We start from the raw sequence: 27,822 nt of genomic DNA on the forward strand, positions 1-27,822 counted from the left end.
GGAGTAACAGTTGGAATAAAATAGCAGACTGACTGAACTGTATCAATAATTTACCTGATAGACATATATGATAATGCCGACATTACACTCGCTTACATTTTAAAAGAGAGACCATTATGTGAGTAGATTACTATTTTGTTAGCGGCTCATCAACACAAAACCATCCTAAACAGCATGCAACTGCGTGCATCGGTCCGTGTTGTGCATGTCAAATGAAATCATAATAAAGGTAATTTCTTATGTGGTGTTTTCAGTGTTTTTTTTATTCATGAATCTTATTTCAAATACACTTTCTGAATATTATGATGCATTTAAAAATGCCAATTACGATCACGATTAAGTAGTATCATATTTAATTTAACTTATTTTTAACAATAGTTACGTAAGGCAAAAATTTGAATGAAGGATAGGCCTAATCTGAAATTCACAGAATTTCAACACAACTTCTGCTCACGTATTTGAAGGCTGCTATTGGAATATTGAGGGTAAACATCATATTATACGACTATGCATTACTTTACGGAGAGCTTATGAGCTTATGGTACTAGCTACGTTCTGCCTTAAGAACAAATGGTGGAGTCGAATAGTTTGTTACAAACTAGCGTGTAGTTCGTTCAGGGGCGTGTCTAGGGGAGGCTGGGGGAGGCAGTGCCTCCCCTAGGATAAGCCCTGCCTCCCCTGAGAAATGATCTGTCCATCTGATGATAAATTAACATTTAAAAGTGGATTTTTTTGTGCATATTTTTCCATCGCTAGCAGATGGGTCTGACCCAACAGAAATCCAGTTTGGCGCTGTTTGACAGTGCGCGCGCGCTTCGGGTGTACGTGCTCAGAAAAAGTGCATCAGGTGAGAACAGAACGCCAATGAAATGTTTACCTGGCAGAGCTTTAAAAGCACGAGCAAATAATGATCTTTTGCGATTGCGAATAAGTGCAGTGTCCTGTGATTGTAACTCTACCGCTGCATTAACATGTGATGTGAATGTACGTCGAGTTGATTGGGACTGAGCTGAGGCGCCATAACTGCAGCTGATAGAATGTGCGCTGTAGCACGATACTACCATATGTTAGTTTCCATGCTTAATGTGTTTCCACAACAATGTTAGTGAGTAAATCTACTGAAATGGCCACCATAACAGTGGAGTGTGTGATGTGTAAGACGAGAAAGCCGTGTGCAGTGCATATGCGGTACAGGAGCAGTTGTAGGTTAACTGATCGGCTGTACCAGAAACACATAGCCTACTCACTATTTTTTTTTTTTTTTTTTATCCAGAAGTTATCAGCAATTTTTATTTTAAAAAAAAGTTTTGTCAGCATTGCGATTTCTCTTTGTACACATATACACTCTTTAATAGAGGTATTCACGTTTAAACCCAATTTAATCAACGTATTATTCAATGCATTACTTCTATATAGATTTATATATTTAGTTGCTCAAGCAAGTGGTAAAATATTTAAACATGTATTTATATTAAAATCTGATTCGCAAACATTTGAAATTAAAACTTAAAATTGACAAAAACAGCAGACTCATACCTTTTCTTTTGCATTTAAATTTTAGTACAATAAATCTCGCAATTCACAAAGAACTTGTTTTTCCACCTAAGGAAGAGAGATTTGGTCATTTTGGCACACGAAAAAAAAATCACAAAAGGTCTGGACATGAATGAATTTGTTTCTGAATTTGCCAAGACTAGCCGCAGACTGGTCCTGTAGATAGGATACACTGGATGTATCAGGGACCTGATGAAATCAATGAATAAGTACTACAATAGTTCACAAAAAGGGTAAAATAATAATAATATTTGCCTATGGCAAGCACCACTAATAAAATTTTATTTATTTTTTTAAAGTTGCCTCTGCTAATCATATCATAATTTCAATTCTTATAGTTTCACAAAAATAGCTTTTATTTCAACTCTCTAGGTCTCCTGAACCACAGTAGCCTAATATGTTTCCTTTTATCTAGGCCTACATGTTTACATTTACATTTAATTATTTAGCAGACACTTTTATCCAAAGCGACTTATAACCAGAGAATAACATTCAAATACTGTTCTCATACTGTTTAAATAAGCATATCAAATTTTTTTACCTGGGCCCGCATTCACAAAGAATTGTATAAGAGGCTACAAGTAGCTCCTAACTGGCGAATTTAAGAGAAACTCATAACTTTAGACTCCTAATATGTTTACTAAGAGTAATTCACGAAGCATTCTAGCCCTAAAAGTAGCACCTACGTCTGGAACAGCTTAGAAGAAGAAACAAATTAATTTACCTCTTGTCTATACAAACGTGACTTCAGATTAATAAAAAAAAAACTCTCGTCCTTCTCGGTAGCCTATTCGTGTACGTCTTCTCACAAGCAAACACCTGTCACTCATCATCAAGCAATCACCGTGATCTGATATTTATGAATCTGTCAATAATAATAATATCATCATCATATTATTAATGTTGACCTGGTTTAACTAACTTTTATGTGATAGCCCTATAGTCTAATAGGGGCCCTGTGCCTATCTCTGGGTTCCTAGCTTAGAAAAAGATATGCACTAAAACAGATTGTGTGTAGTAGGCCTATAGCTTAATTTTGCGCCAATTTTTTCAATTGTTTATGTTGCCCCCCCAAACAAGCCAAATGCCCCCCCAAACATGACATCCTGGTAACCCCTCTGTTCGTTTTTATTTGCAGTGCTGTTGTGGGCTAGCGTGGATGCGACAGGGGGTGGGTGTTGTGAGGTTTTGCGCTCATACATGGCTGCACGCGAAGTCGGAGTCAGTCACGGCAGAACATGAAATCCAGGGGGAGGAGTCGGATCCAGATCCAACTCCTCCCACCTTACATATACCTAAACCAGGGGGGCAGGGTTTTATATTATGTTGAAGTTTCCCCGGGCGCCGCCATTGGCTAGCGGACCATCACCTGCTGTTAGCATCCCATTGACTCCCATTCATTTTGGCGTCACTTTGACAGCGAATAACTTTACATCTGAGGCGTTTAAAGACTCCATTTGTCCATTATTTATTTCTAAAGAAACACGAAAATGTATAAAAGGCTCCATTACCTTGTATCTTACGTTATGGCCCCGTAGATGCAGTTTTTGTAAAAATAGGCTAACGATTGCGTCATAACCACGCGATTCTCTGTCGCACAGTAGAGAGATTACCGTATGGACAGGAGGAGAAGCTCGCGCGCAATCGGGGGGACGTGGAGGCAAAATGACAAAGTATTTAATCAGAATACTTAGCAAAAGTTACTCCTGCTCCTAGCTCATGGACACCTCCTACTTTCGGAAGGGAATGATTCAGATTTCTCTTGACACAGCTACTAGAAGACAGACGGGTTGCTCACGTCATATCTACATCGTCAAGCTCAGTTTGAGTCTGCGCAGTACGCTCGACCATCAGGAAGTTAGTTGTTCTAATTGACTTCATTTTTTTCCGTTGAATCCTTCACTGTGTCCAGTTTATATACTGTCTATGACCTAAACCTACCCATCTCCAGCCCTTAATCCCTAAACCCACCCCTAAACCTACCAATCTCCACCCCTTATATCTGGATCCAACTCCGCCCCCTAGATCTCGTGTACTGCATTGAGGTGCTACTGGGGAGTCACGAGCGCAAAACCTCACAACACCCACCCCCTGTCGGTGATTGGTTGGAACACTATTTATTTGGGTTTTGAGTGGTTGGTGAAACCAATTGTTTTTGTGTGCAGATTCTCAGAGCCTAGGCTGCCTACAGAGACGCGTTTTTTTGACGGCCTGCTTATGGGGCGAGCAGCTAGCGGATCGTTTGGAAAGATTAGATGAATGTGATCATTTATGTTTGGGCCTTTTTTGGGCCTGAAATCGCTGATACAACCTTTAAGGCTTGCTTTACGAGTCGCTCGACGAGAATTTCTTAATCGTTGCGACTTTCAATCTTGAGGAGACAAAATACCGTGTAGGCTCCCGCCGCGGAGTGAAGAAGAGGTGGAGTTACGAGGATTCTCAGACAGTTGAAGTGTCCAATGGAGTTAAGAGATTAGCACTATGGTTTAGCAATGCCCCTAACAACGCCCTGTTTGTTTAGCTGTTTTAAATCCACTGTAAAACACGGCTTCGCAGGGCTTATTGCTTAATTTTAGTATAGAATATTATATTATAATATAATATATGAGAATTCTTTTTTTAATGAATCAACCCAACACCACAAGTGACCAAGTGTCCTTTGAGTATTAAGTCCATTAGCTCCTATTGTTTCAAATGGTTCTTGAAAGGTCAATACATGAGTTGCCAACCGTTCCGTATTATGGAATCGTCCCGTATTTAAGGAATCAATGAAGCGTCCCGTATGAAAGCCATACGGAACGCAGTTTGTCCCGTATTTTCAGGCATACACTCTAAATAGAGAATTAACCATTTCTTTGAGACAAATCTTTGATTTGCAAACATAGACGTTCGCGGGAGGCTTTAAGACCCAGCAGAATCCTTCACAGCCATCGGGACTCGAGCTGAACGGCAAATCCATCCATTGTTTCACTGTCCGCGTTTTGATTCTGGCTAATCAGTTTGGTCGACTACAAACAACGTGATTTTTGTTCATGAGTCCAACATTTAGCAACGCAAGAAAACATGCAATCTACCTGAGGGAAGACGTTATAAAAAATCTCAGCCTTTCGCCGAGCCGTCCACACTGTTTTATCCATTGTAGGGGCACCGCTCACGTTGTGTTTTCGGCTTTGGGAATGGAAAGAACACAACTCTAGACAATCTCTCGGGGTATCTAACAGTTAGTGTCCGATTTACAAACGCCGTGGGCGCACCGCTTCACCATCTTGCTTGTAGTCAATGTTTGTCGGACCTGCTCACATAGTAACGGTTGCTACGGTTGCTATGATGTGTGATTGGACAATGGCCATTTTGGGGGCGGGGCCAGCGAGAGGTCATTTGTAAGTTAAAGGATCGAGCTATGTGTAGGTTTTTCCTTAAAAAAATCTTTAAGATAGTTTTCATTTGTACATGTATGAGCCAGCCATGATGTAATAAAAAGAATGACACCTTGACTGTCCACCACGGTTGCCTCTATCAGCCTGTAGGCTCAACTGTGTGTGGAGGAGTCGGGCCCGAATCAGCGCGAAAATTCACAAAATGTGACGCAAAATGTGGCGCACCGAGAACGAGCATGAGACTGCCTGCAGTTCCTCTAACGGCCACTGGTGTCAGTAACTTAGAAATTTCAGAACCTACGCAATGCTCCTTTAATGTTAAATAGAGAAAAACATTTTACATGAAAGTAACTTGTACCGTAGGCTACTTCGTTGGACTTAGTTGTTGAAACACAAAATAGCAAATAAAATCTCTAGCACAAAAAGCAGCCCACACTAATCATCTCAGTTCTCTTTATCTGGAAAGTATGCACTTTTCATTTATTCATAGGCTACATGGTTGCAAAAACATTTAGGCCTAGGTCAAAATTTTAAGTGACATTAGTTTACTTTTTTTTAAACTTTAAATTTTTTTTGCCTGTAATTTCAAAGACGATATTTGTGCTTTTAAATTTTATGCAATCTATGTATGAAGAGTTCAGATGCAAAAGCCTCTAAGTGCCATCTGAAATTTTGATCCATTTTTATCAAGCTCGTATATTTAAGTTAAATAATTTCACTTAAATGGCAATGCAAATTACCTATTAATTGTCATTTAAGTGAAATTACTTAACTTAAATATACAAGCTTTATAAAAATGATCATTCTAGAAGAAAATTTCAGATGGCACTTAGAGGCTTTTGCATCCGAACTCTTCGTATCTTCCAGACAAAAAACAAACAAACAACCTTTTATGTTTATCGTTTTGAATAGAGTTTGATATAGTAATATCCGTTGGTGTAGCTATATATTGAAAATGGGTAAAATTCAACAATTGAACATGGAGCCACATTATATCTATGGGATTGAACCATATAGGGCCTTTAAAATGAAGATTGCAAAAGAAGAGGATTAAGAATGAGGATATTGAAGGATATTAAGATATCTTTATTACTTTTAGAGTTACAGGCACACAAACTTTGGAAAAATACTATTTATGGTGCTCAGTAATATTCAATTGTGTTGATAAAAAAAAAAAAGAAGAAGATATTTGTCCATTGAAAATGTGTACTAATTTACTCATGGAGCCACATTAACATCCCTATATATTGGGACTTAAAATTAACCATATTCGGCCTTAAATTAAGAAACCAAAAGAAAAGTGTGTTAAGAATTAGAATCTAAAAGGATATTAAGATATTTTTAATATGAGTTGCAGGCATGCAAACTTTGGGCAAAAAACAAAAGAAGTGCTTTTTCCCATTTTTAAAATGTCACGCTTGGCATAGCTATAATGAAGCAAAGATGGCTAAAGTCAACTGGTTTAACTAATAGACCTAACAATCTCGGTGTAAAAGTAAAATAATGATGCAGTTCTAAAGTCATTTTAACCGCCCTGTAATCTGACTCCAAATCTCAGGTGAAAATTGTCATTTTTACCCATTTTACAAAACTGTAAATTACTCAGTATATACATCCATCGCATGTAATATTTTGGCTTTCTTCTTCATTTACGTTTGTCTTTCTTAAGAATATATATATGGTGGACCAGATTGAAGATTGAATCTCCCCAACAATAATGAAAAAAATGAGCTCTAGAAATATTTAGACCAAACTTACACCACTACAAGTGACAACCTTGTGTAATTTTAATATCAGAAAAAGTGATCTATATTGTCCAGGAAAGATAAAGACCCATAGAGAAGCAGAACAGCACATATCGTTTATCCAGGAAACAGCAGCAGAATTATTTTTATTTTATTTTTTTGATAAAAGAACTAGAAGTCACTCAAGCTGTTTTATAATCATTCTCAGTGGAATATAAAACTCAAAAATTGCTTCCAGAACTGAAGTCTTCCTTTGAGCCACTGGTTGTTAGCATAAAATAATAATTGGTTGTCAACATTCGCCCTCAACCATATTCATTAAAATATTTCCCATTATTTCGATTTCATTCATATGTCCGGTAGTCTTTTACATTCGTCATGCCCCTTTAAAGGTTAAACCCATAAATACCATCATTATAAGAGGCAATTCAGAGTTGTATGTCTCTAAGGGAGCCATGGTGACGCTATAAGGTATTAATTATATCAATTATGGCACTCAAGGTCCATCCAGATATTCTTTGAGTAAAAAAGAAATGCCAATTTGCAAGAAGGTGCGAATTGTTCATGTATGGCTGTGTATAAAAGCAAGGTCAGTACAGTTTTGAGCAACAGAGGCGAGCTAACAGCAAACTGCACTCACGGGCACTGCAAACATGTGAGCTCTTTTGGTTAGATGTTGAAGATGTGGTTTCATGTTGGGATTGTAATGTAATGTCTTTTCCTGTTGTGTTTTGCGTCTAGGTTGAAAGTGTTGGCTCTGATGACACTACTGATGATCTCTGTGGAGTCGGACCTCTCACATGAAGAGTGGAAGTCTCTGAGCAACCCACAGACCAGGACCCTGGTGAGTCAAACTGCTCTGTTCTTCATCCTTCACGCAAAGACTCTTGCTGATTTTAAAAATAAGCAAATGTGGGAGTTATATGTGAATTTGTTTTATATAGGAATATGTTTCATGTGCTTAAAAGGTCGTTGAAGTCTTAGAAACGTTTTGTGATAAAAATTCAAACTTGGCACAAAAGTTAAAAATGACGTTTTTCAACCAGAATTCATGATACACTCCGGTTCCGTTTACTCAGAACAATTTTGACTTTTTTTTTTTATTATTATTTTTTTTTTATTGCAAAGGCATACAATTCACATGTTCACATTTGTCACTTTTACATTTTTACCGGTTTACAAAAATTTACTAAATTTTAAAGAACCCTTTATGCCATAGGAGAAATGTCTTAAATTATGAAATAATACTTTCATGTTTAAAGGGATATAACCCTTTAAAGTTATATACATACAACCTTTTTTTCTAAGAGTGTCCTTATGGACATATCTGTATAATATGTGTATTATTATTTATTTGTATTATTATTACAGTCAGACCTTTTTTTTAAATCTTCATTTATTGGTTCATTTATACATATACATTGACATTTACTGCATTTTAAATTCATGTTCTCGTAATATGTTGTCAGTTTTTCCGGATCCTGCAGTCGTATCTTGAAGGCAGAGAGAGTGAAGCTCAAGCGATGGGCAGGAAAACAGATGTGAAGGTCAACAAAAACAGCAATACGGAAAATACTGGTTACGACAAGTACAACCTCTTTCTTCACAATGACATTTATGATGTTTAGCCTGAAGATTTCATTTTTAGTTTCTCAATGTCTATCATGTAAATCATTTGGTCTAATAGTTTGAGAATTGTTCAAGTCATTATGCCTGTAATGATGTTTTGCACAGTAAAATTTGAACTCTTGCTTAACCAATCTTCGCTACGTGTTTCATTTCTCATATACTATATAAATTATCAATTAAATATTTTTTATGTTATAAATGTTTTAAAAAGTTACAAACTAGTTGATAAAAGCAAAGCATGTCATATATTGTGTTTATAATAAAGACTTCTTAATCATTCCTCTGTAGTTTAAATCATCCTAGTTTATTTTATTTGGTTACAAAATTAGTATGAAAATAGCAACTGTGGAATATCAGATTTTGTTCAGGAGTGCAGATTCTCAACATAATTATATCATATTATAAATTAATTTGAATAAATATTGAGGATTACTGTGAATATTGAAAGATGTAAGTTTTAATTAAGTGTAATGAACACAATCTCGAAGGTTTCTAATACTCTCAGGAATGATTTTCAGTTGAAATTTCATATTGATGAGTAAAATTTGAAAGAAAGCTAAATGAGTTACCATTTAACCAAATGTAACACACACACACACACACACACACACACACACACACACACACACACACACACACACACACACACACACACACACACACACACACACACACACACACACACACACACACACACACACACACACACACACACACACACACACACACACACTTTTCATATTCTAATCTATAGGATCCATAAAAACGAGACAGGAGATCAGGCTTTGTCACAAATGTGAGCGTGACACGTCCGGGTTATCCAGTAGGTGGAGACATGCGCTTTCATTTTATTGCCACTACACAGCACAAACCACAGAAGAAGAGCAGCAGGACAGAAGAGCAGTTTGATATCTGTAACGTTATATGAGTGAAATGAGTCTGTTGTGAAGTTGATTATGGATGAAGTTACTGGAGCTCAGCTGATCGCTGAGGCGCTCAAATCTCAGGTCTGTGTTGTGTTGCCGGATGTGTTTTCTCTAAGTTTCTCCTGTATATTTAAATGAAATAATCTAAGTAGGCTATCTAATCAAAACCTTTGTCCATAGCACCTAGACATTAACGTGTATTTTATTTGCAGAGGAGTTGTTTTTTCCATTGCAAAAGAATCGCCTGCTGTGCTATTGAACTTGGACAGTGTGTCAAAGGTTCCGCGCATGCGCAATAGAGCTGTCAATAAATGTGTGATCCAAAACACTAAACAGGGCATGGAGTCACAAATTGTATGTATTTCACATTATGGTAAAAAAATGATTAGATAAAGAAAAAAAGAAGGAAAAAAAAAGAAATCTGTAACAACTTGATTAAATATAGCCTGAATCAGCGACTTCAAACTTTTAGATGTCACAGGCCCCAAATACGATTATCCTCGTGCGAGGGACCCCCATCCTAAAAATTAAAAGGCAGATATATATTTTCATGCATAGAACGCCCCATTAATACTGTGAAAAATTAATTAAATGTTAAAACAATTTAATAAAAAAATATCATGAGGTGTGTTAGATGTATCATTTATTCTTTTAAATCCGTTTTATTTATTTACTTATTTAAATCAGTTCATTTTAATCAGATTTTTCCCCTTTAATTTTAATCAATTACCTTTGTTAATTATTTTTTATTAATTATTTATATATATTTTAATCAAATGTATATGCTTATTATGTATTTATTTAAATCAAATTTTATTTATTTTAATATTTGATATTTTAATCAAGGTAGGTTAGTTAGTTTGTTCATATAATCTTATTTTTATTATTTATTTTTATTTTATTTTAAAATGTACACTGTTTTTCTCTAAACTTTCCCACAGTGAAAACCCCTGGCCTAGATATACTGCTTCTTTTATTGTGGCTTGGATTACTAGAAATACTTTTAATATTAAAACGAGTATTTAACGTATTAGTATGTCTATTAGGTATGTCTTTTCTTATATTTAACTCCATCTGCAGAATGTGGAGTACATGTTTGGCATCGTTGGCGTGCCCATCATCGAGGTGGCCATGGCCGCCCAAGCAGCGGGCATCAAGTACGTGGGCATGCGCAATGAACAAGCAGTAAGACAGTCTCTCTTTCCACTTTCATTTCAAATGTGTCCTGGTTTCATTACAATGAAGACCGTCTGGGTGTGTGTTTCCATGCATCTTCTCTCTCCTAACAGGCCTGCTATGCTGCGTCTGCTATCGGGTATTTGACAGGATGGTATGAATATGTCAGTTCATTTTTTATTTTTTTTTACTTGTTTTTTCTTATGCTGTTTTGCTGAAATATCATTTCCTTTCCTTAGGCCAGCTGTGTGCCTGGTGGTGTCTGGACCTGGGCTGATTCATGCTCTCGGAGGAATGGCCAATGCTAACACGAACTGCTGGTAACGAACTCCCACACTGCTGAATTCACTTAAAATGAAAGGGAATTGACCTCAAATGAGCCATTTTTGTACTTTTCTTCTCTTCTTTGAAATCACAGGCCTGTCATTGTCATTGGCGGCTCATCTGATAGAAACCAAGAAACCACTGGAGCATTTCAGGAGTTCCCTCAAGTAGGGTCGATAGGAAATGTTTGGCTTTGGTACAAAATAGCCTCTGGTATCTCTGGTATCAGTTTTACTGATTTGATACATTAAACAACAAATAAACAGCATTTGGTGACTGATAAATGAAACATGTTCAATCAGTAGATTCAAATATTCAATAATTAGTGATTCATCTCATATATTTATATGTGCTTAACATTTCATTTGTATTTATTTTCTTGTGTCTCTTTAACCTGTGATATTCTTTTTCTTGTTTCTCATCAGGTTGAAGCTTGTCGTCTGTATAGCAAGTTTTCTGCTCGACCAAGCAGCCTTGAGATGATACCAGCTGTAGTTGAAAAAGTAAATTATGTTTTAAGACCCCATGAAATCAAAAATTCTAGTTTTGTGGCTTGTAGTCCATGCCTGTCAGCTTTGAGGCCATCTATAGGATATAACAAAAAAAAATATTTGCGTTTTTAGCAATGCCCTATGTTTGTCAAATATTTAATGGGTTCCTGAAATTAAATGCTCCTAATGTAGGCGAAATATACAATGTACAATGTTCTGTTTGTGTTTTTTAGGCTGTAAGGAGCAGCATTTATGGCCGCCCAGGAGCTTGTTACATAGACATAGCTGGAGACATGGTGAACGCCAAAACAGACCGGACCAGTGTCAGGTGAGCTTAGACTTGAAGATTAATCATAGCAATGGGGACTAACTGTAAGTTTATGATGTGATGATCACTTATTGATGTTTTTTCTTTTGCATCTTGAAATATGCACAATTGCATTGCTTGTATACACGTTCTTCATTTTTCTTTAGGTTTGTTTCCTGTTGTCCTGCTCCTCCTGTGAGTCAGGCTGACAGCAGGGAGATCACACAGGCTGTCAGGCTCCTCAAAGCGGCTCAGAGGCCTCTGATCATCGTGGGAAAAGGTGAACAGAATAGAACTGAATGACCCAGGTGTTTGAGCATCTTCAAGGCATGCAGTGTTGAGCTGTGATCTGGCGCAGGTGCGGCGTATGCCAGGGCGGAGAAGGAGATCAGGGAGCTGGTGGAGGTCACTGGAATCCCCTTCCTTCCCACACCTATGGGGAAAGGGGTACTGCCGGATGACCACTCCAACTGTGTTGCTGCAGCCAGATCCAGGTATGTGTGTGAATGTGTCTAAATGATCTTTACAAAATCTATTTTTAATGGAACCCACTGATGTGATGTGATGCCCATCTCTCTCTGTTCTAGAGCTCTATTGCAGGCTGATGTTGTAGTGTTGCTGGGTGCCAGACTCAACTGGATCTTGCACTTTGGTTTTCCACCAAGATTCAGTCCTCATGTGAAGATCATTCAGGTTAGTTGCAACCTGGACACTCAGTAAGTTGCTGCAACATCAGCGTAAAGACTTTAAAGTCCACCTGCAGTGCAGTCAATAATTGTATTCCTTAAAACTTGTCTTTGATAATCAAAATGACATATTTAAATGTTTTTTTTTTCCCCTGTGAAAATAATTTTGTCATGCCTTAAAGGGTTAAGGCCAATTTATACTTCTGCGTCGAGTGTACGCCGTAGTGTACGTCGTAGGGTACGCACGTAGGCGACGCCGTCGTGAGCATTTATACTTCTGCGAATGTCTGTGTTGCTCTGCAGTTACACCGCCGAAACGCTAGTTGGCGCGGGTGGGTTTTAATGTTCCAGTTCCACTGTGTTTACATTCCTCGCGGCTGTTTTGAGTTTAGGTTTCTACGAGCAATGGCGACTGAAGGAGTCATACAGATGGCTGTATTTCCGCACTTCTTCAAGCAATCTCTCGGTCACTTGGTCTGTTTCCATGGCTCTTCACTGATCTTCGGAATTTAAAAATGGCGGGCGGGCGGTGCAGAGTGCAGAAGATCATTCCGGAAATGCGTAGGAGGAAACGCGATGCTATCCAGCCGACCAATCACAGATCTTGCGGTCCGCGTCGCCGCGACGCGTAGTTACATTTTTGAGGAGGTGCGCGTCAGGGTACGGCGAAGGGTACGACGTATGGTACACGTCAATGCGTATGCTACGCCGTACCTTCTACGCGAACCCGACGCAGAAGTATAAATTGGCCTTTAGTTATGTCATTAATCACTCACCCTCATGTCGTTCTTAACCCGTAAGACATTTGTTTATCTTGACAATCTACGTAACTACCACTTTCAAGCCCCAGAAAGGTGGTAAAGACATTATTAAAGTAATCCATGTGACTCCAGTGGTTTAACCTCAGTTTTATGAAGCGATGCGAGTACTGTTTACAAAAAAACCCACATCATTTACCACTTTTATTAATACCAGCACCAATATTAATCTCCAGCGCCCATTCACGCATAAACATCTGCTCTCACGTCAAAACAACAGGCATACGTTGTGGTGCTCTCGTTCGTTGGAGATGAATATTTTGTGAATAAAGTGGTAAATTATGTTGTTGTTTTTTAGCAAACAGTACTCGCATCGCTTCATGAAATTGAGGCTAAACCAATGGAGTCACATGGATTACTTTAATGATGTCTTTACTACCTTTCTGGGGCTTGGAAGTGGTAGTTGTGTAGGCTGTCAATGGAGGGACAGAAAGCTGTCAGATTTTATTAAAAAGATCTTAATTTGTGTTCCGAAGATGAACGAATGTCTCACAGGTTTGGAACGACTTGATGGTGAGTAATTAATGACAGAATTCACTTTTTTGGCTGAACAATCCCTTTAAAATAGCTTGAATGTAACTCTACACCCTTGCTTCATTTTGTATAAGCGGAACTCCCTCATTCTGTCAACTGTAGTAAACGCTACACAATAGCAAGTGGAAATATTGGTTTAATTCAGCCATGTTTGAACCAGAAACTGATTCATTAGAAGAAGAGGAAGAACACATTATACAGGGTCGTCTACAAGGCGATGTATCAGAATGGTAATGCATTTTATGTACCATTCTCTACAACGTCGGACACATAACAGTAATTTATATGATTAGCCTTTGGCTTGACTACATTATAAAACAGCTAATAATGTGTTGCTAATGTTACACAAACCACGTTCCCGTTCGCTATTTAGAGTCAGGCAGTTGCCATCTAGAAACCAGCATCTTTAGAAACGCTTCGAACATCTTAAAGCATATTAAAAACACCACATAGAAATATATAAGCAACATTAAAAACTTAATTTGCACAACAGGGAGTCTTTAAAATGACTAAATGATCTTCAGTTTATTGTGAATTTGTTTAGGTGGATCTATGTGCGGAGGAGTTGAGTAATAATGTGAGAGCCGCATCTGCTCTGCTTGGAGACATACGGGCTGTGGTCAGCCAGGTAAATCACAGTATCACCTGAGTTATCTTACATAAATGCAATGTTTTTTGGTTTTGCACCCTTATCTGCATCATGACAATCTACACTCTCAGAAAAAAAGGTACAAAAGCTGTCACTGAGGTGGTACCCTTTCAAAAGGTACACCTTTGTACCATATTAGTACCTCAAAGGTACATATTGGTACCAAAAGTGTACATATTAGTACCTAAATGGTACATATTAGAACCTTTTTAAATGGTCATTTTTTCTAAGAGTATAATTATGTTCTATAGATTCCCAATATCCCTATGAAATACAGTATGTTTTGTAGCATTTATTTCCTTTTAGTTCGACTTATAATGGTTACACAAATGTTTTTAGCAAAAATGCATCATTTAATTTATTTTCTCTATTAAAATGGCAGTTTTTCTTTACCTTTAACTTAAGGCTTTTCTACATCAATGACTTCTGTTTTTATTGGCTTACGTCTTTACCTGTGAAATGAGGAACAGTTTGTCCACTGTTACAGAATTTGGAATCAGGGTTGATAGGTATAAATGGATGGCTATATGTTAATGTGCTCATTTTGCAGTTTAAAAGGGTGGAAAACTTATGGAAAATCATATTTTCCATGAAATGGCCCCTTAAATCTCTTTTTCTACTTGGTTTAAAGCTGTTGGATACTGTAAGGTCAGAGTCCTGGAGATTTCCTTCTGATTCACAATGGTGGGCGACACTGAAGGACAAAATGACTGCCAATGCTCAGATATCAAAGGTGAGTTTGTGTGAGCTTGCTCTCTGTAAACATGTCAACTGTGAATTTAGCATTTATAGAATTAGATGAACCATTATTGTGTCCCACAGACTCTTGCTCTCCAGTCCACTCTGCCCATGAACTACTACACAGCGTTCCACCACATTTCTGAGCTCCTGCCCAAAGACTGCATCATAGTGAGCGAGGGAGCGAACACGATGGACATCGGCCGTACCATGCTGCTCAATTACCTCCCGCGACACAGGTGACAAAAGATGATACTCTCCCTTTTTTATCCCTAGATCAGTATTCACTGTTTAGCTGTCCAGATCCAGACCTGGGATTGGTTCAACTTGAACAGTGAATTATTCTTTACGAATTAAAATGTTAACATTCATAAACCGGGGACAGAAAAAATGATGTGCTCTGATTGTCATGAGTCAAATTTTATGCTAGCTCTGATGTGACATTTCAAATAGGAAATGGTTTGTGTGATGAGAGAAATGGAGGACGACATTCAGATTTTTTTCTGCTGTGAGAAAGTTGAGATCACAAGAAAGCTACCTTTATGTTGTGGTTAAAAGAAAACCACTTTTGTTGTTTTTTACATTACTTAAAGGGATAGTTCACTTTGAAAGAAATTTTTGGTATGTTTTAGCTTACCTCAAGGGCATCCAAGATGTAGGTGTCTTTTTTTCCGCAGTAGTTTCAATTTTGATATTTTTAGGTCAAACCGTTCTTGTCTGTCAGTCATATAATGCAGGTCTATGGTCATTATCTCAAAACACAAGCACAGAGTCCAAATTAAAACAATTCATCTAGTGTGTATATATCTATGCACCAGTCTGCGCACACGTCAGATCAGAGCACTTCGACATGGCTGCGTATAAGTGGTAAAAACGATATAAATACTGTTCGTTTTCTCACACAAACCGCTCGTTTCGTGTCTTAGGCCATCAATGTGTACTTACGATGGGGAATTGTTTAATTTGGACAACGGGGAATTGTTTTAATTTGGACTCTGTGCTTGTGTTTTGAGACCGTGATTATATGACTGACAGACAAGAACGGTTTGACCTAAAAATATCAAAATTGAAACTACTGCGGAAAAAAAGACACCTACATCTTGGATGCCCTTGAGGTAAGCTAAAAACATACCAAAAATTTTTTTCAAAGTGAACTATCCCTTTAATATGTGAAAACTTGTGTTATGTTTACATCATGAGAAAATAACTTTTGTTATGTTTAGATCACAAAAAAACAACATTTGTTATGTTTACGTTAAGAAAAAATGTCATTTTAAGATAATGAGAACATTTGTTGATTAGATCACAAAAACAACTAAAGTTTAGATAACAACTAACATAAGAAAACAACTTATTTTAGATCACAAAAACAGCATTTGTTATGTTTAGATCATGAGAACCGGATTTGTTTGGATCGTAACAAACAACTTTTGTTGTTTAAATCATGAGAAAAACACTGCTTTGATCCCACACACACATAAAACGTTTGCTATATTTAGATAATGAGAAAATTTGTTATATATATATATATATATATATATATATATATATATATATATAAATTTATCACAAAAAACATCTTTTATTATGTTTTGATCATAAGACAAAAACTTTTGTGATGTTTAGATCACAGGAATAACACAATTTTCATTTTAGCTGTATGACATATTGACTCCTATAAGTTAGAATTATTAGCTCTATTAAATGTTGAGTTCTACAGTAATGTTGTCCAGAGCAGTAATCTGAATGTCTTGAACAGGTTAGATGCAGGCACGTTTGGCACTATGGGGGTGGGTCCAGGCTTTGCCATTGCCGCAGCAGTTTTGGAGCAGACGCAGAAGAGCGCTCAGAGAGTGGTGTGTGTAGAGGGAGACAGCGCTTTCGGTTTCTCTGGCATGGAGGTGGAGACCATGTGCAGGTGAATTACACATCATGATGCTAATCATTATTTATCTTAGACATAGAGCTCCACCTTCAGGACGTTTGTGCGGTGTGCATACTTTTAGAATGGTTCTATTTGCTCTGCCTCATTATAACTACTTTTAATTCTGAATAGGTATAAACTACCCATCATCATCATAGTAATAAACAACAATGGCATCTACAGTGGAGTGGATCCAGAAACATGGAAAGAGATGGAAAAGATGGGAGACATGACAACCATGTGAGTATTGAGCCTAAGGGAAGTTCTGGGATCCTTCTAAAGCAGAGGTGCCTGAAACTGAAATCTGTGGACCGAAAGTAAATATTATATTATATCATATAAATTTACAGTCTCTACACTTCAGTGCAAAAAAATTATAATTTGTTAAAACAAACTACAAATTAGAAATTAAGATATGCTTCAATGGCTTGTTTTGTTTCTCATTTTTGATAATAGATGGTAATGTAAGTTTTGTGATTTTATATCTTGCCAATTCAGACTTTATGACTCTATATTTGTCAATTGTGAGAAAAAAAGGCAGAACTGTGAGATATAAACTCACAATCATATATAGCCCTATTCGCACTGGATTAGTATTATCTGGGGACCTCGTGTGATTTAGAAATTACCCACCCACATCTGAATTTCGTGTGGCGCATTCGCACGGGATAAACGAAGCCTGTGATTTTACTCGAAATTACTGACATATCTCCCGGATATGATGTCAACTGGCTATTGCTGGGAAATATCTTGTCGTTATTATAGGTCTAGCTGTATGATATAACATAAACAGAAGAATGTTCCTTACCGCATGCTGCTATAGGCCTACTGTAAGGAACATGGAACAATGTGCCGCTGCTCACCGCTCACAGCCAACATTCACTGGCAATCCTATACGATCCGCTTATTTGGGACTATTTCGGCTACAAAAAGAGGTACTTTAACTGCAGTGACATCATTAAAGTTGTGGATGGTTGTCTTTTTTAAAAAGTATTTTGTCTTTTATTTTTCGTGTTCACATTTATGAGGAAAATGTGACCGTTCTTCATAACGGACGTGACCGCTCTGAACGCATGCAGCACTAAAAGACTGCTTTAAAACTTTCACAGATACCTAAAACAGAAAGCACAAAGCCTTTCTTTAAATCGAATTTCGTTTTGTATTAATTGTATCTTAATTTTAATCAGTGTTTTATTATCCAATTTCCTGGATTTAATAAGTAAGAAGTAGGCCTAAATATAGATATTCAAGACACGGAGGGCGCCAGCGCCTCAACTCAACAGCGCTATCATCCATGAACCGAAACTCAGCGTATAAGGTAGCCTACTCTCCTCACACACACGTTATAGGCTATATATATATATATAATCTACAGCAATCCCTACTTTTAAACAAAACCATTCAAAACAAAATTAAATTAACCCTTGTGTGGTGTTCAGAACCCTAAAACCCCCGGGATCTTCCCGGTCAAAAATGACCGGACTATAAAAAATAGCTTATAAATCTCTCATTATACTATATTTTCACCCAATATTGGATTCAATCTTTTTGCCAACTTGTTCTCTTTCAATTAGGACTGGTTTTATATTTCTATTTGCATCTAATTAATCGTAGGCCTAATTTATTTGACAGTAGGGATCTAATTTTTTGAGTAAAAAAACCATTATTTTTGAATAATTTTGGAAATATTAAATAAAATCTGAAGAAAATTGGCACTGTTTATCACACTAGTCTACTTTAATTTTTCACCAGGAATTTTGTTTTGAAAAACTTTTATTTTGTACAAAATGGCACATTGTCACACTTGTGGTCTTCCCGGTCAAAAATGACCGGCCTACAAAAAATTGCTTATAAATCACTCGTTACGCAATATTATCACCCAATTTTGGATTCAATATTTTTGTCAACTTGTTTTCTTTCAATTAGAACTGGTTTTATATTTCTATTTGCATCTGAATAATCGTAGGCCTCATTTATTTGACAGTAGGGATCTCATTTTTTGAGTAAAAGAAACATTATTTTTGAATAATTTTGGAAATATTAAATAAAATCTGAAGAAAATTGGCACTGTTTATCAGACTAGTCTACTTAAATTTTTCACCAGGAATTTTGTTTTGAAAAACTTTTATTTTGTACAAAATGGCACATTGTCACACTTGTGGTCTTCCCGGTCAAAAATGACCGGCCTACAAAAAATTGCTTATAAATCACTTGTTATGCAATATTATCACCCAATTTTGGATTCAATCTTTTTGTCAACTTGTTTTCTTTCAATTAGGACTGGTTTTATATTTCTATTTGCATCTGATTAATCGTAGGCCTCATTTATTTGACAGTAGGCATCTCATTTTTTGAGTAAAAAAAACATTATTTTTGAATAATTTTGGAAATATTAAATAAAATCTGAAGAAAATTGGCACTGTTGATCACACTAGTCTACTTAAATTTTTCACCAGGAATTTTGTTTTGAAAAACTTTTATTTTGTACAATATGGCACAGAGTTACACTTGTGGTGTTCCACTGGGCCATTGAGGGCCATTGTTTCAATGGGCCATTGAAAGTGAATGGGAGACACTGAAAAGTTTTCAGGAGCATGTTCATTGTTTATGTACACATATGTGCATGTGATGGATTATGGTGAGTTTGGGCTCTTTTTAATCTTAACAATCTCATGTAAATAATGATGTGCCATTTTTCACAATTTATGCATGCTTCATTGAGTTATGAGTTAAAACGCAACATAAGTGCTAGGCTACATCTATATTCAAGGCTCTGTGAGCGCCTGTGGGGGTTCGTGTGTTACAACTCCATTAGGAATATCTTTAGATCTGAGTGATGGATTATGCTGAGTTTGGGCTCTTTTTAATTGTGATAGTCTACTGAAAATAATGATGTACATTTTTCTACGATCTGTGCATGCTTCGTGAAGTTATGAGCGAAAACCAAACGTGAGAGCTTCATGAGTATATACTTGGCTAGGTGCGTCTGTGGTATTTTTTGTGTTAAAACGCCATGAGGAATATCTTTAGATCTTGGTGATGGAATATATTGAGTTTGGGCTCTTTTTAATCGTGAGCTCCTGCTGTAAATAATGATGTGTCATTTTTCATGATCGATGTATGTTTCATGAATATACGAGTAAAAAGGCCAAGTCTAAGCTACCTTGCTTGGCTATGTGAGTCTTGTGCGTCTGTGGTCTTTTTTGTGTTAGAACTCCATGAGGAATATATTTAGTTCTGTGTGATGGATTATGTTGAGTTTGGACTCATTTTAATTGTAAGCATCTGCTGTAAATAATGATGTGTCATTTTCCACAATCGGAGCATGTTTCATGAAGTTACGAGCTGAAATGTGTCTAAAATTCCATCATCCATATATGGTTTACACATGGTCTCTTGAAGGGCTTCTTTTAAAAAAACCTCGCTCAAGTTTAGTAAAAAGCCTGAAACAATTATGCTTGCTGTATTCTACTCATTGAGACCTTTCAAATGACATATGACACAGGACTATCTGAGCTGTATGATGTATTTGACATATTGCTGAATGTAGTACAAAAAAGTAGTTTATAAATTATGAATTTGTTTTTTTCTATTTATCAGCAAATAACTCAGCACTACTTAGGAGTTTATCAAATTGGCTACATTCATTGTAAATTTCAGACTCTAAGCTTTCAAATGACACCTATTTTAAGTTGATCAAGGTAATAGTTTTGAAAAATATTATGATTATTTATTTCGCAGCTAGGTGGCGCCTGCGGGTGGTACACTCTGTTTTAGAGTGATAACTCGGCTCTCGTTAGGAGTTGATCAAAGTGATTAGATGCATTAAAAAGCTGAGATTCTAAGCTTTAAAATGATACCTATTTTGTGTTGTTCCATTGATTGTTTGCATTGGTCTCTCCCATTCACTTTCAATGGCCCATTGAAACAATGGCCCACAATGGCCCTCAATGGCCCAGTGGGACACCACAAGTGTAACTCTGTGCCATATTGTACAAAATAAAAGTTTTTCAAAACAAAATTCCTGGTGAAAAATTAAAGTACACTAGTGTGATCAACAGTGCCAATTTTCTTCAGATTTTATTTTATTTTTCCAAAATTATTCAAAAATATATATTTTTTTTACTCAAAAATTTAGATGCCTACTCTCAAATAAATGAGGCCTACAATTAATCAGATGCAAATATAAATATAAAACGAGTCCTAATTGAAAGAGAACAAGTTGACAAAAAGATTGAATCCAATATTGGGTGATAATATTGCATAAAGAGTGATTTATAAGCAATTTTTTGTAGGCCGGTCATTTTTGACCGGGAAGACCACAAGTGTGACAATGTGCCATTTTGTACAAAATAAAAGTTTTTCAAAACAAAATTCCTGGTGAAATATTAAAGTAGACTAGTGTGATCAACAGTGCCAATTTTCTTCAGATTTTATTTAAAATTTCCAAAATTATTCAAAAATAATGTTTTTTTTACTCAAAACATGAGATGCCTACTGTCAAATAAATGAGGCCTACGATTAATCAGATGCAAATAGAAATATAAAACCAGTCCTAATTGAAAGAGAACAAATTGACAAAAAGATTGAATCCAATATTGGGTGATAATATTGCATAACAAGTGATTTATAAGCAATTTCTTGTAGTCCGGTCATTTTTGACCGGGAAGACCACAAGTGTAACAAGGTGACAAAATCCCCCCTAAAAAAGTAAGAAAATTGTCAAAAAACATTTGAGAAGTAGTTATACCATCTGTGAATAAAGTCACTAAGTTTCAGTCCAAAGCGATAACATTAACTAGTATTTTGGGGTAAAACAAAAATTCTCTCCGGGTCAAAATGACCCGAACACCACACAAGGGTTAAATGTAGATTTCTCTCCAGCGCGTTCACTAGATATAGCCTACTGCGAAGATCGTGAGTCAGTAGCCTATCGTCATCTTTGCAGCCGACACAGAAAACACTTGTTTATTAATAAACAATTAAAATGTTTCATTGCAATAGTTTACATATTCAGAATCATAACTTTTGCTGGTTCTTAGTGACAGCTTTTAGGTGCCGTTTACATGAACGCGTCACTGCATCAGCACCAGAGAGAGAGAGAGAGATTATTTTTTTACTTATTATTAGGAATTATAGCCTAATGAACAAACAAATATCTATTAAGGGCGCCGCCACGTTGTATTGCGTAGAACGTTCACCAAATTCTTACAGAAATATGTTCTAAATATTGCAATGTTTTTTTTTTTTTTATATCGTGCAGCCCTAGTGTAGGCTAGGCATGACCCCGCACCCAAATACTATCAAAACACTCCAACGCAATCTCCATTCTTCGCGAAAGATGGATAAAAAAAAATAAAAAAAACATTGACAAAATTATAAACGACCCGCCAAATCACAGAGATGCCGATTCGCACGGGACTAATATTATCACAGGACCTCGGTGTTCGGCGAAATATGGTAGGTCATTTGCGGGGGAATTTTTACTTTACAAATTACAGACATGGCCGATTCGCACGGGATTAAGATCACAGACAATCTCCGCGATTATTACAAATTACTAGAGGTCACCAGGTAATACTTATCCCGTGCGAATAGGGCTTTAGACTGTAAAAAAATGCTCACAATTGACCTCTCGCCGGCCCCTCCCCCAAAACGGCCATTGTCCAATCACACATCATAGCAACCGTTACTATGTGAGCAGGTCCGACAAACATTCTCCAAGCAAGATGGTGAAGCGGTGCGTACACGGCGTTTGTAAATATGTGGAATAAGGGCTGCCTCCGACAAAAAAACATTTTCTAGTCGACTATAGTTATTCATTTAAGCCATTAGAGGACAAATCGCCCCTTTATATTAATTGAATTACTTAAATACAGGATAATGAGCGTTTACGTAATATAGCCGCACTCAAGCGCACGACCGCACGCATAAAGCTTGCCACAAAGAACCGGTAAAAGTAATTTGGGGTCAGTAAGATTTTTTAAGAAATTAAGAAAAGTAATAGGCAAGGATGCATTCAATTGATCAAAAGTGACAGTATAGACATTTATAACGTTAGAAAAGCTTTCTATTTCAGAAAACTCTGAAACATTCTATTCATCAAAGAATCCTAAAAAAAAAAAAAAAGTTTTCTACATTGATAACAATCAGAAAGATTTATTGATCAGTAAATCAGCGTATTATTCCCTCAGGTAGGTTGCACGTTTTCTTGCGTGGGTGGATGTTGGAATCAATAATCACGTTGTTTGCATTCGCCTAAACTGATTTGCCGAAATCAAAATGCTGACATTGAAAGTCCCGCTCGGAGCGGTAAATCAAACAATGATTTGTCCCTAAATAATGATATATTATATCATAATATATTATTATTATTATTATTATTGATAGGATGATAACAGGTGTCGTGATCAGCACTGCTGCTGTATCAGTCAGTGGTTAGATCAGCTTTGCAGTAAAAAAAAAACAGGACAAGGGAGATATAAATTATGCATTATTAATTATGACAAATAAATTATGCCCAAAATACGGGACATTTGGCAACCCTAACGTTAGTTTTTTCCCTTCCCCAAGAACAAAGCACATAACGTTAGCAGGGCTGAACTGGAACAAAAAAATAAAAATCGAATTTGCTAATAAAAATGAGCCAAATATAGCTAACAGCTCAGATAACTGCGATTGTCTGCAACAAATCGGAGAAAATCAAGACAGAAGAAGAGGTCTACGATGCCTACGTACGGATGCTGGTTGATCACAAACTTCCAAGGTGCCGTCTGCAAGTGTGTTTATGTCGATTGCGTGGGTATTAGAGATTTTTCTGCGATTGTCATGGGGTTTCTCAGATTTCGCTTGAGACCGGTACGCCTCGATACTAGTCGTGTCTCGTTCATTGCGTATTTTTATATTTTGAATATATCCCTCCACTGCATACTGTAACCCCTTTTGCCTCGATCTGGAGGATATCGTGGAGGTTTTGCTCCAAAAAAGGTCATTGACACGCACGGGTATACCTCTTCCCGTCATGGCAATCTGTGGCGCTGGTCGTGTTTGACCATTTGTTTGTCGTACGTAGCAACAGTAACTAAGGTAACTAACTAACAGTAACTAAGGGGTTGGGCTGGGCTCGGCGAAAGGCTAATTGCTAGAAAAAAAGTCTGAATTGTGAGATTAAATGTCGCAATTACCTTTTTATTCCATAGCAGAAACAAGCTTCCATCAAAATTTGTGCAGCACTCCAATTTACCCGGGACTAAGATGGAATGAAGATAATACAAATTTGTTTGGATAGATGGCTGAAATGTGTTCAGAATGTTTGACAGCATATTTTAATATTCCATGGGGCCTGTAAATTGTACAAATAAGTTAATTGTTAAAAATGAATTTAATTTAGTGTAACAGATAGCTGTCAGTAGGCTTCATTTCTATTGAAGTAAGCTGGTATCAAACACTGGCAATAATACTGACCTGTGTGTGTCTTAGTGCTCCTCCAGTGACCCTGCTACCAGAGGCACGGTACGAGCAGGTGATGACTGCGTTTAGGGGTCGTGGGTATCTGGTTCGAACGGTGGAAGAACTCCGCAGTGCACTACAGGAGAGTCTGAAAAACACAGAGATGCCCAGCCTCATCAATGTACTTATAGACCCGGCCTCAGACCGCAAACAACAGGTACTGCACACACACACACACACACACACACACACACACACACACACACACGCAGTCTTACATTTGAGTTAAATCAGTTGGAATATCATTAAGAAGGGAGGAACCTCTGCTGCAGCCTGTATTAATGGCTGTGCCCTACGGGATTGTTGTGATTTATTTATGTAAAATTCAGACCAGATACTTATTCTAAAGACACCCACCTCAGTTTACAATCATTAATTGAGTATTGTGAAACAAATTAAAAAGGAGTCAAATATTTCCTGATTTAAAGGGGAGCGTGCAAGCCGCACTGAATGTGAATGTGCAATTTTTCAGAGTCTGATCACCTTATTTTATTACAGAACTGCAAGAATAGTCAAGTCAAGTCAAGTCAAGTTTATTTGTATAGCGCTTTTCACAATACAGATTGTATCAAAGCAGCTTCACAGTATTAAATTAAAATAATACAACAAAGTTTGTTTCAAGAGGAATTTATTGATTGATAAAATTAAATTAAATATCCCCAAAATATCCCCAACTGAGCAAGCCAAAGGCAACAGTGGCAAGGAACCGAAAAACTTCATCAAGTGACCTAATGGTGTCCTAAAACTCCATCAGGTGACCTAATGGAGAAAAAAAAAAACCTTGAATACAATACAAACATGTAACATTATAGAGCATTAGAATTAGACAAAGCTTAAAATATTAATTAAGACTAAAGTCTATTTTGGGAGGATTGAAGGTTTAGGGAAAACCAAACCGGCTGCGCCTCGCGTGCGTTTTTGCAGTTGAAAAAAAAGCAACTCCGAGCGGAAAAAGCGCCCACTGTCAAAGCGTTTTTTTACACTGTTTAATCGAATGAATGGAGAGGCGGGCGTACCCCGCTGCAATGCTATGCTGCTTTGAATGCCCGGAGAGTGCGATGATGAAGGGTAAACTTGTGGTGCCCTCGCGGGTTACCAGAAGCTTAACGACTTCACGAACCAACTACCACAATGTTAACAGAAAGTAAATAAAGTTAATAAAAGGCTGCTTTGACGTTTACCGGTACTTGACTGACAGGGCAGCTGTTTCGGTGGTTGCCTCATAAAAAGCGTAGCGCACTGCTCTCTCTGTGTGATCGGGTCAGTGCTGTGTGCCTCGAGTTTTCGAACCTGAAAAACGAGTTAGGTGTGATCGGGGCCTTACACACTCTTTTTTTATATATCTACCTCTCCCTTTCTCATATACACACACTGTAAACATTTCTGACCTTTCTATTCTTGAAAGTTATGAGGCCCCATTATTGAAAGTTGTGACCCTCTTTGTTGTGCTGGTTGTATCCTGGCAACCACACGCAGACGTATTGAAGGATTGGGTGTCATAGCGAGCTGGAACACTGAAACTCTTTCACACCGACACTCAAAGGGCTTCCCCAACGATGAATGGAAACTTTCTAGAGTTACAAAAGCATTTAGAAGTAAACAGGATCGACTTCAATGGAGTTTATTCATGTGTAAACTTTTGTTGTCTTTAATGTTTATATCATAATGAGACTGTGTTTATCTCCTAGGAGTTTCCCTGGCTGACACGGTCCAGTCTTTAAAAGCTGACAGAGGTATCGGGTGTCGGTCGGATCACACTGCATCTTACACTACATTTTGGTCAATTTATTGATTTACTGTAGGTGGCACCGTTTCCTATAAAAAGAAGCAAATGTATAATTTTAAATGATCTCAGTCTCTTCTGACTGAAATGAATTTCCATAGAATCCAGTTCTTTCTTTAAATGCTTAAAAGACATAGTTCACACAAAAATGAAAAATTCTGTGATCATTTACCTCATGTCGTTCCAAATCTGATTGATTTTATGTTTCTTGTCGAACCCTAAATTAGATTTTTTAAGATTTTCCAGCAGCTCTTTCTATACAACCCAAGAAATGAGTTCCATCGTTCTGAAGTTTTTGTTTTGTTTTTAAATGTCTGAAATAAGGTCTGTGGTTAAAACAAGCTCAAGATATTTTCACATTATATTCTACAACATATACCTCACTCGTGCTCTCACTCTATACACATGCTCTTGTAAACTATATTTTAACTCTACAACTTTCCACCTTGTAGATTTTAAATAGCTTTGTGCTTGGTGAAGTTGAAGTCATGTGGCTGTGGTGTAGTCCATTTAAAACCTAAATTTAGCTTTTTATTGCTGCTGATAGTATTTAGGCTTCAAAATGTTGATGTACGAAACGTAAGAATCATAAACTTTTGTTGTTCACTAAGCATATTGTCTGCAATAATCCAAAAGCCAATGAAAAAATCCTATGGACTTTTTGTTGAGGGAACCAGGGTGATGCTACATTCCAGTTTGGCATACAAAAAATACGTCATCCCTTCAGCACTTTATAGTGACCATGTCTGTGAAACTCAGATGTGATTCATATGATTTGTGTATGATGAAGTCTTCTAAAGTTATACTACAGCTTTATGTGAGGAATAAGCTGACTTTTAAGTCATTATTCACAGATAATATTCATGTCTTGCATTGTTTTATTCCTTTTCATAGCTACAAAAGAGCAATGGGAAGATTCTTCAAAATAAATATTTTTTGTTCCACAGAAGAAAGTAAGTCATACAAATTTGGAATGACATGAGGGTGAGTGAATGATGACAGAATTTTTAGGCGAACTTTTCATTTGAAAGATAAAAGGCTAAATAACAAATTAAAGGACGTTTCGCTAGTTAATACTATCTGTTTGATAATTTTATTTGACTTTTTCAGTTAATTATTTTAATTCCCACTGTATATGTTGAGTATTTTATCCTCCGATCTCAGGTCAGTGTTGTGCGCACTGCTCCTGAGGGCTTCCGTTCAAGCTCATCTCGGGATCTGTGTAATTGAGGTCTTCCTGTCCTCGTCTTGTGCTCTTTAATAAGGTATCATTACTGGTGCTTTATCACAGAGTGAGAGTGCTTCTCCTCCTTGGCCTTGGCAGATCACACCATTTGCACAATTCCACATTGTGGAAATGTTCCCAACAGTTTCACAGCATATAAAAGAAAAATGTTCACAGCCAAATGTGTAAAGGTGAGAATGTTCCCATTAGAAAAGCCTTATAATTGTGTTAATTATTGTGCATTAACAAAAATGGCCTTATGTACATTGTTATTGTATAAAAAAAATAGTGATTTAAAAATATTTTTCTAATAACAGCTTGTGATAAGAAACAGTGAATGTACTGTAATTTGATGTTCTTTGAAAGATTTTGTTGTAAAATTAAAATGCGATTCATAAGAAGCCATCTCTGCCTGTCTTTCTCTCCA

General features: G+C 37.0%; 2 protein-coding genes across 3 annotated transcripts; both read left to right on the plus strand.

The window, feature by feature from the left end:
- The first annotated feature begins 7,300 nt into the window (after nucleotides 1–7,300).
- On the plus strand, nucleotides 7,301–8,428 carry c16h2orf66 (chromosome 16 C2orf66 homolog). The gene is made up of 3 exons (XM_082150042.1): nucleotides 7,301–7,331; nucleotides 7,418–7,520; nucleotides 8,146–8,428. Coding segments are annotated over exons 1-3 (264 nt in total). The 5' UTR covers nucleotides 7,301–7,329; the 3' UTR covers nucleotides 8,305–8,428.
- A 726-nt stretch (nucleotides 8,429–9,154) lies between these two features.
- Nucleotides 9,155–27,796, plus strand: hacl1 (2-hydroxyacyl-CoA lyase 1). Of its 2 annotated transcripts, XM_082149992.1 has the most exons (18): nucleotides 9,155–9,312; nucleotides 10,312–10,416; nucleotides 10,521–10,561; nucleotides 10,647–10,727; nucleotides 10,826–10,898; nucleotides 11,157–11,234; nucleotides 11,456–11,550; nucleotides 11,697–11,809; nucleotides 11,888–12,023; nucleotides 12,117–12,222; nucleotides 14,112–14,195; nucleotides 14,848–14,949; nucleotides 15,039–15,193; nucleotides 16,714–16,872; nucleotides 17,011–17,118; nucleotides 24,358–24,544; nucleotides 26,076–26,120; nucleotides 27,335–27,796. In XM_082149992.1, the coding sequence occupies exons 1-17, from the start codon at nucleotides 9,262–9,264 to the stop codon at nucleotides 26,106–26,108; spliced, it is 1,707 nt and encodes a 568-aa protein (XP_082006118.1). In that variant the 5' UTR covers nucleotides 9,155–9,261; the 3' UTR covers nucleotides 26,109–26,120; nucleotides 27,335–27,796. The 2 variants fall into 2 exon arrangements, with proteins under 2 accessions (XP_082006118.1, XP_082006117.1); XM_082149991.1 differs by having other exon boundaries at nucleotides 26,076–27,796.
- Nucleotides 27,797–27,822: the final 26 nt, after the last annotated feature.

Source organism: Leuciscus leuciscus (genome assembly GCF_965113295.1).
Source record: "Leuciscus leuciscus genome assembly, chromosome: 20".
NCBI lineage: Eukaryota > Metazoa > Chordata > Actinopteri > Cypriniformes > Leuciscidae > Leuciscus > Leuciscus leuciscus.

Bases quoted from the DNA above. Each gene is read 5' to 3' on its own strand.
- c16h2orf66 (XM_082150042.1), top strand. The intron at 7,521-8,145 runs GTGAGTCAAACT...ATATGTTGTCAG, and splicing joins ACCCACAGACCAGGACCCTG to TTTTTCCGGATCCTGCAGTC.
- hacl1 (XM_082149991.1), top strand. From the start codon at position 9,262: ATGGATGAAGTTACTGGAGCTCAGCTGATCGCTGAGGCGCTCAAATCT. The intron at 10,562-10,646 runs GTATGAATATGT...TCCTTTCCTTAG, and splicing joins ATCGGGTATTTGACAGGATG to GCCAGCTGTGTGCCTGGTGG. The intron at 10,728-10,825 runs GTAACGAACTCC...TTGAAATCACAG, and splicing joins AATGCTAACACGAACTGCTG to GCCTGTCATTGTCATTGGCG.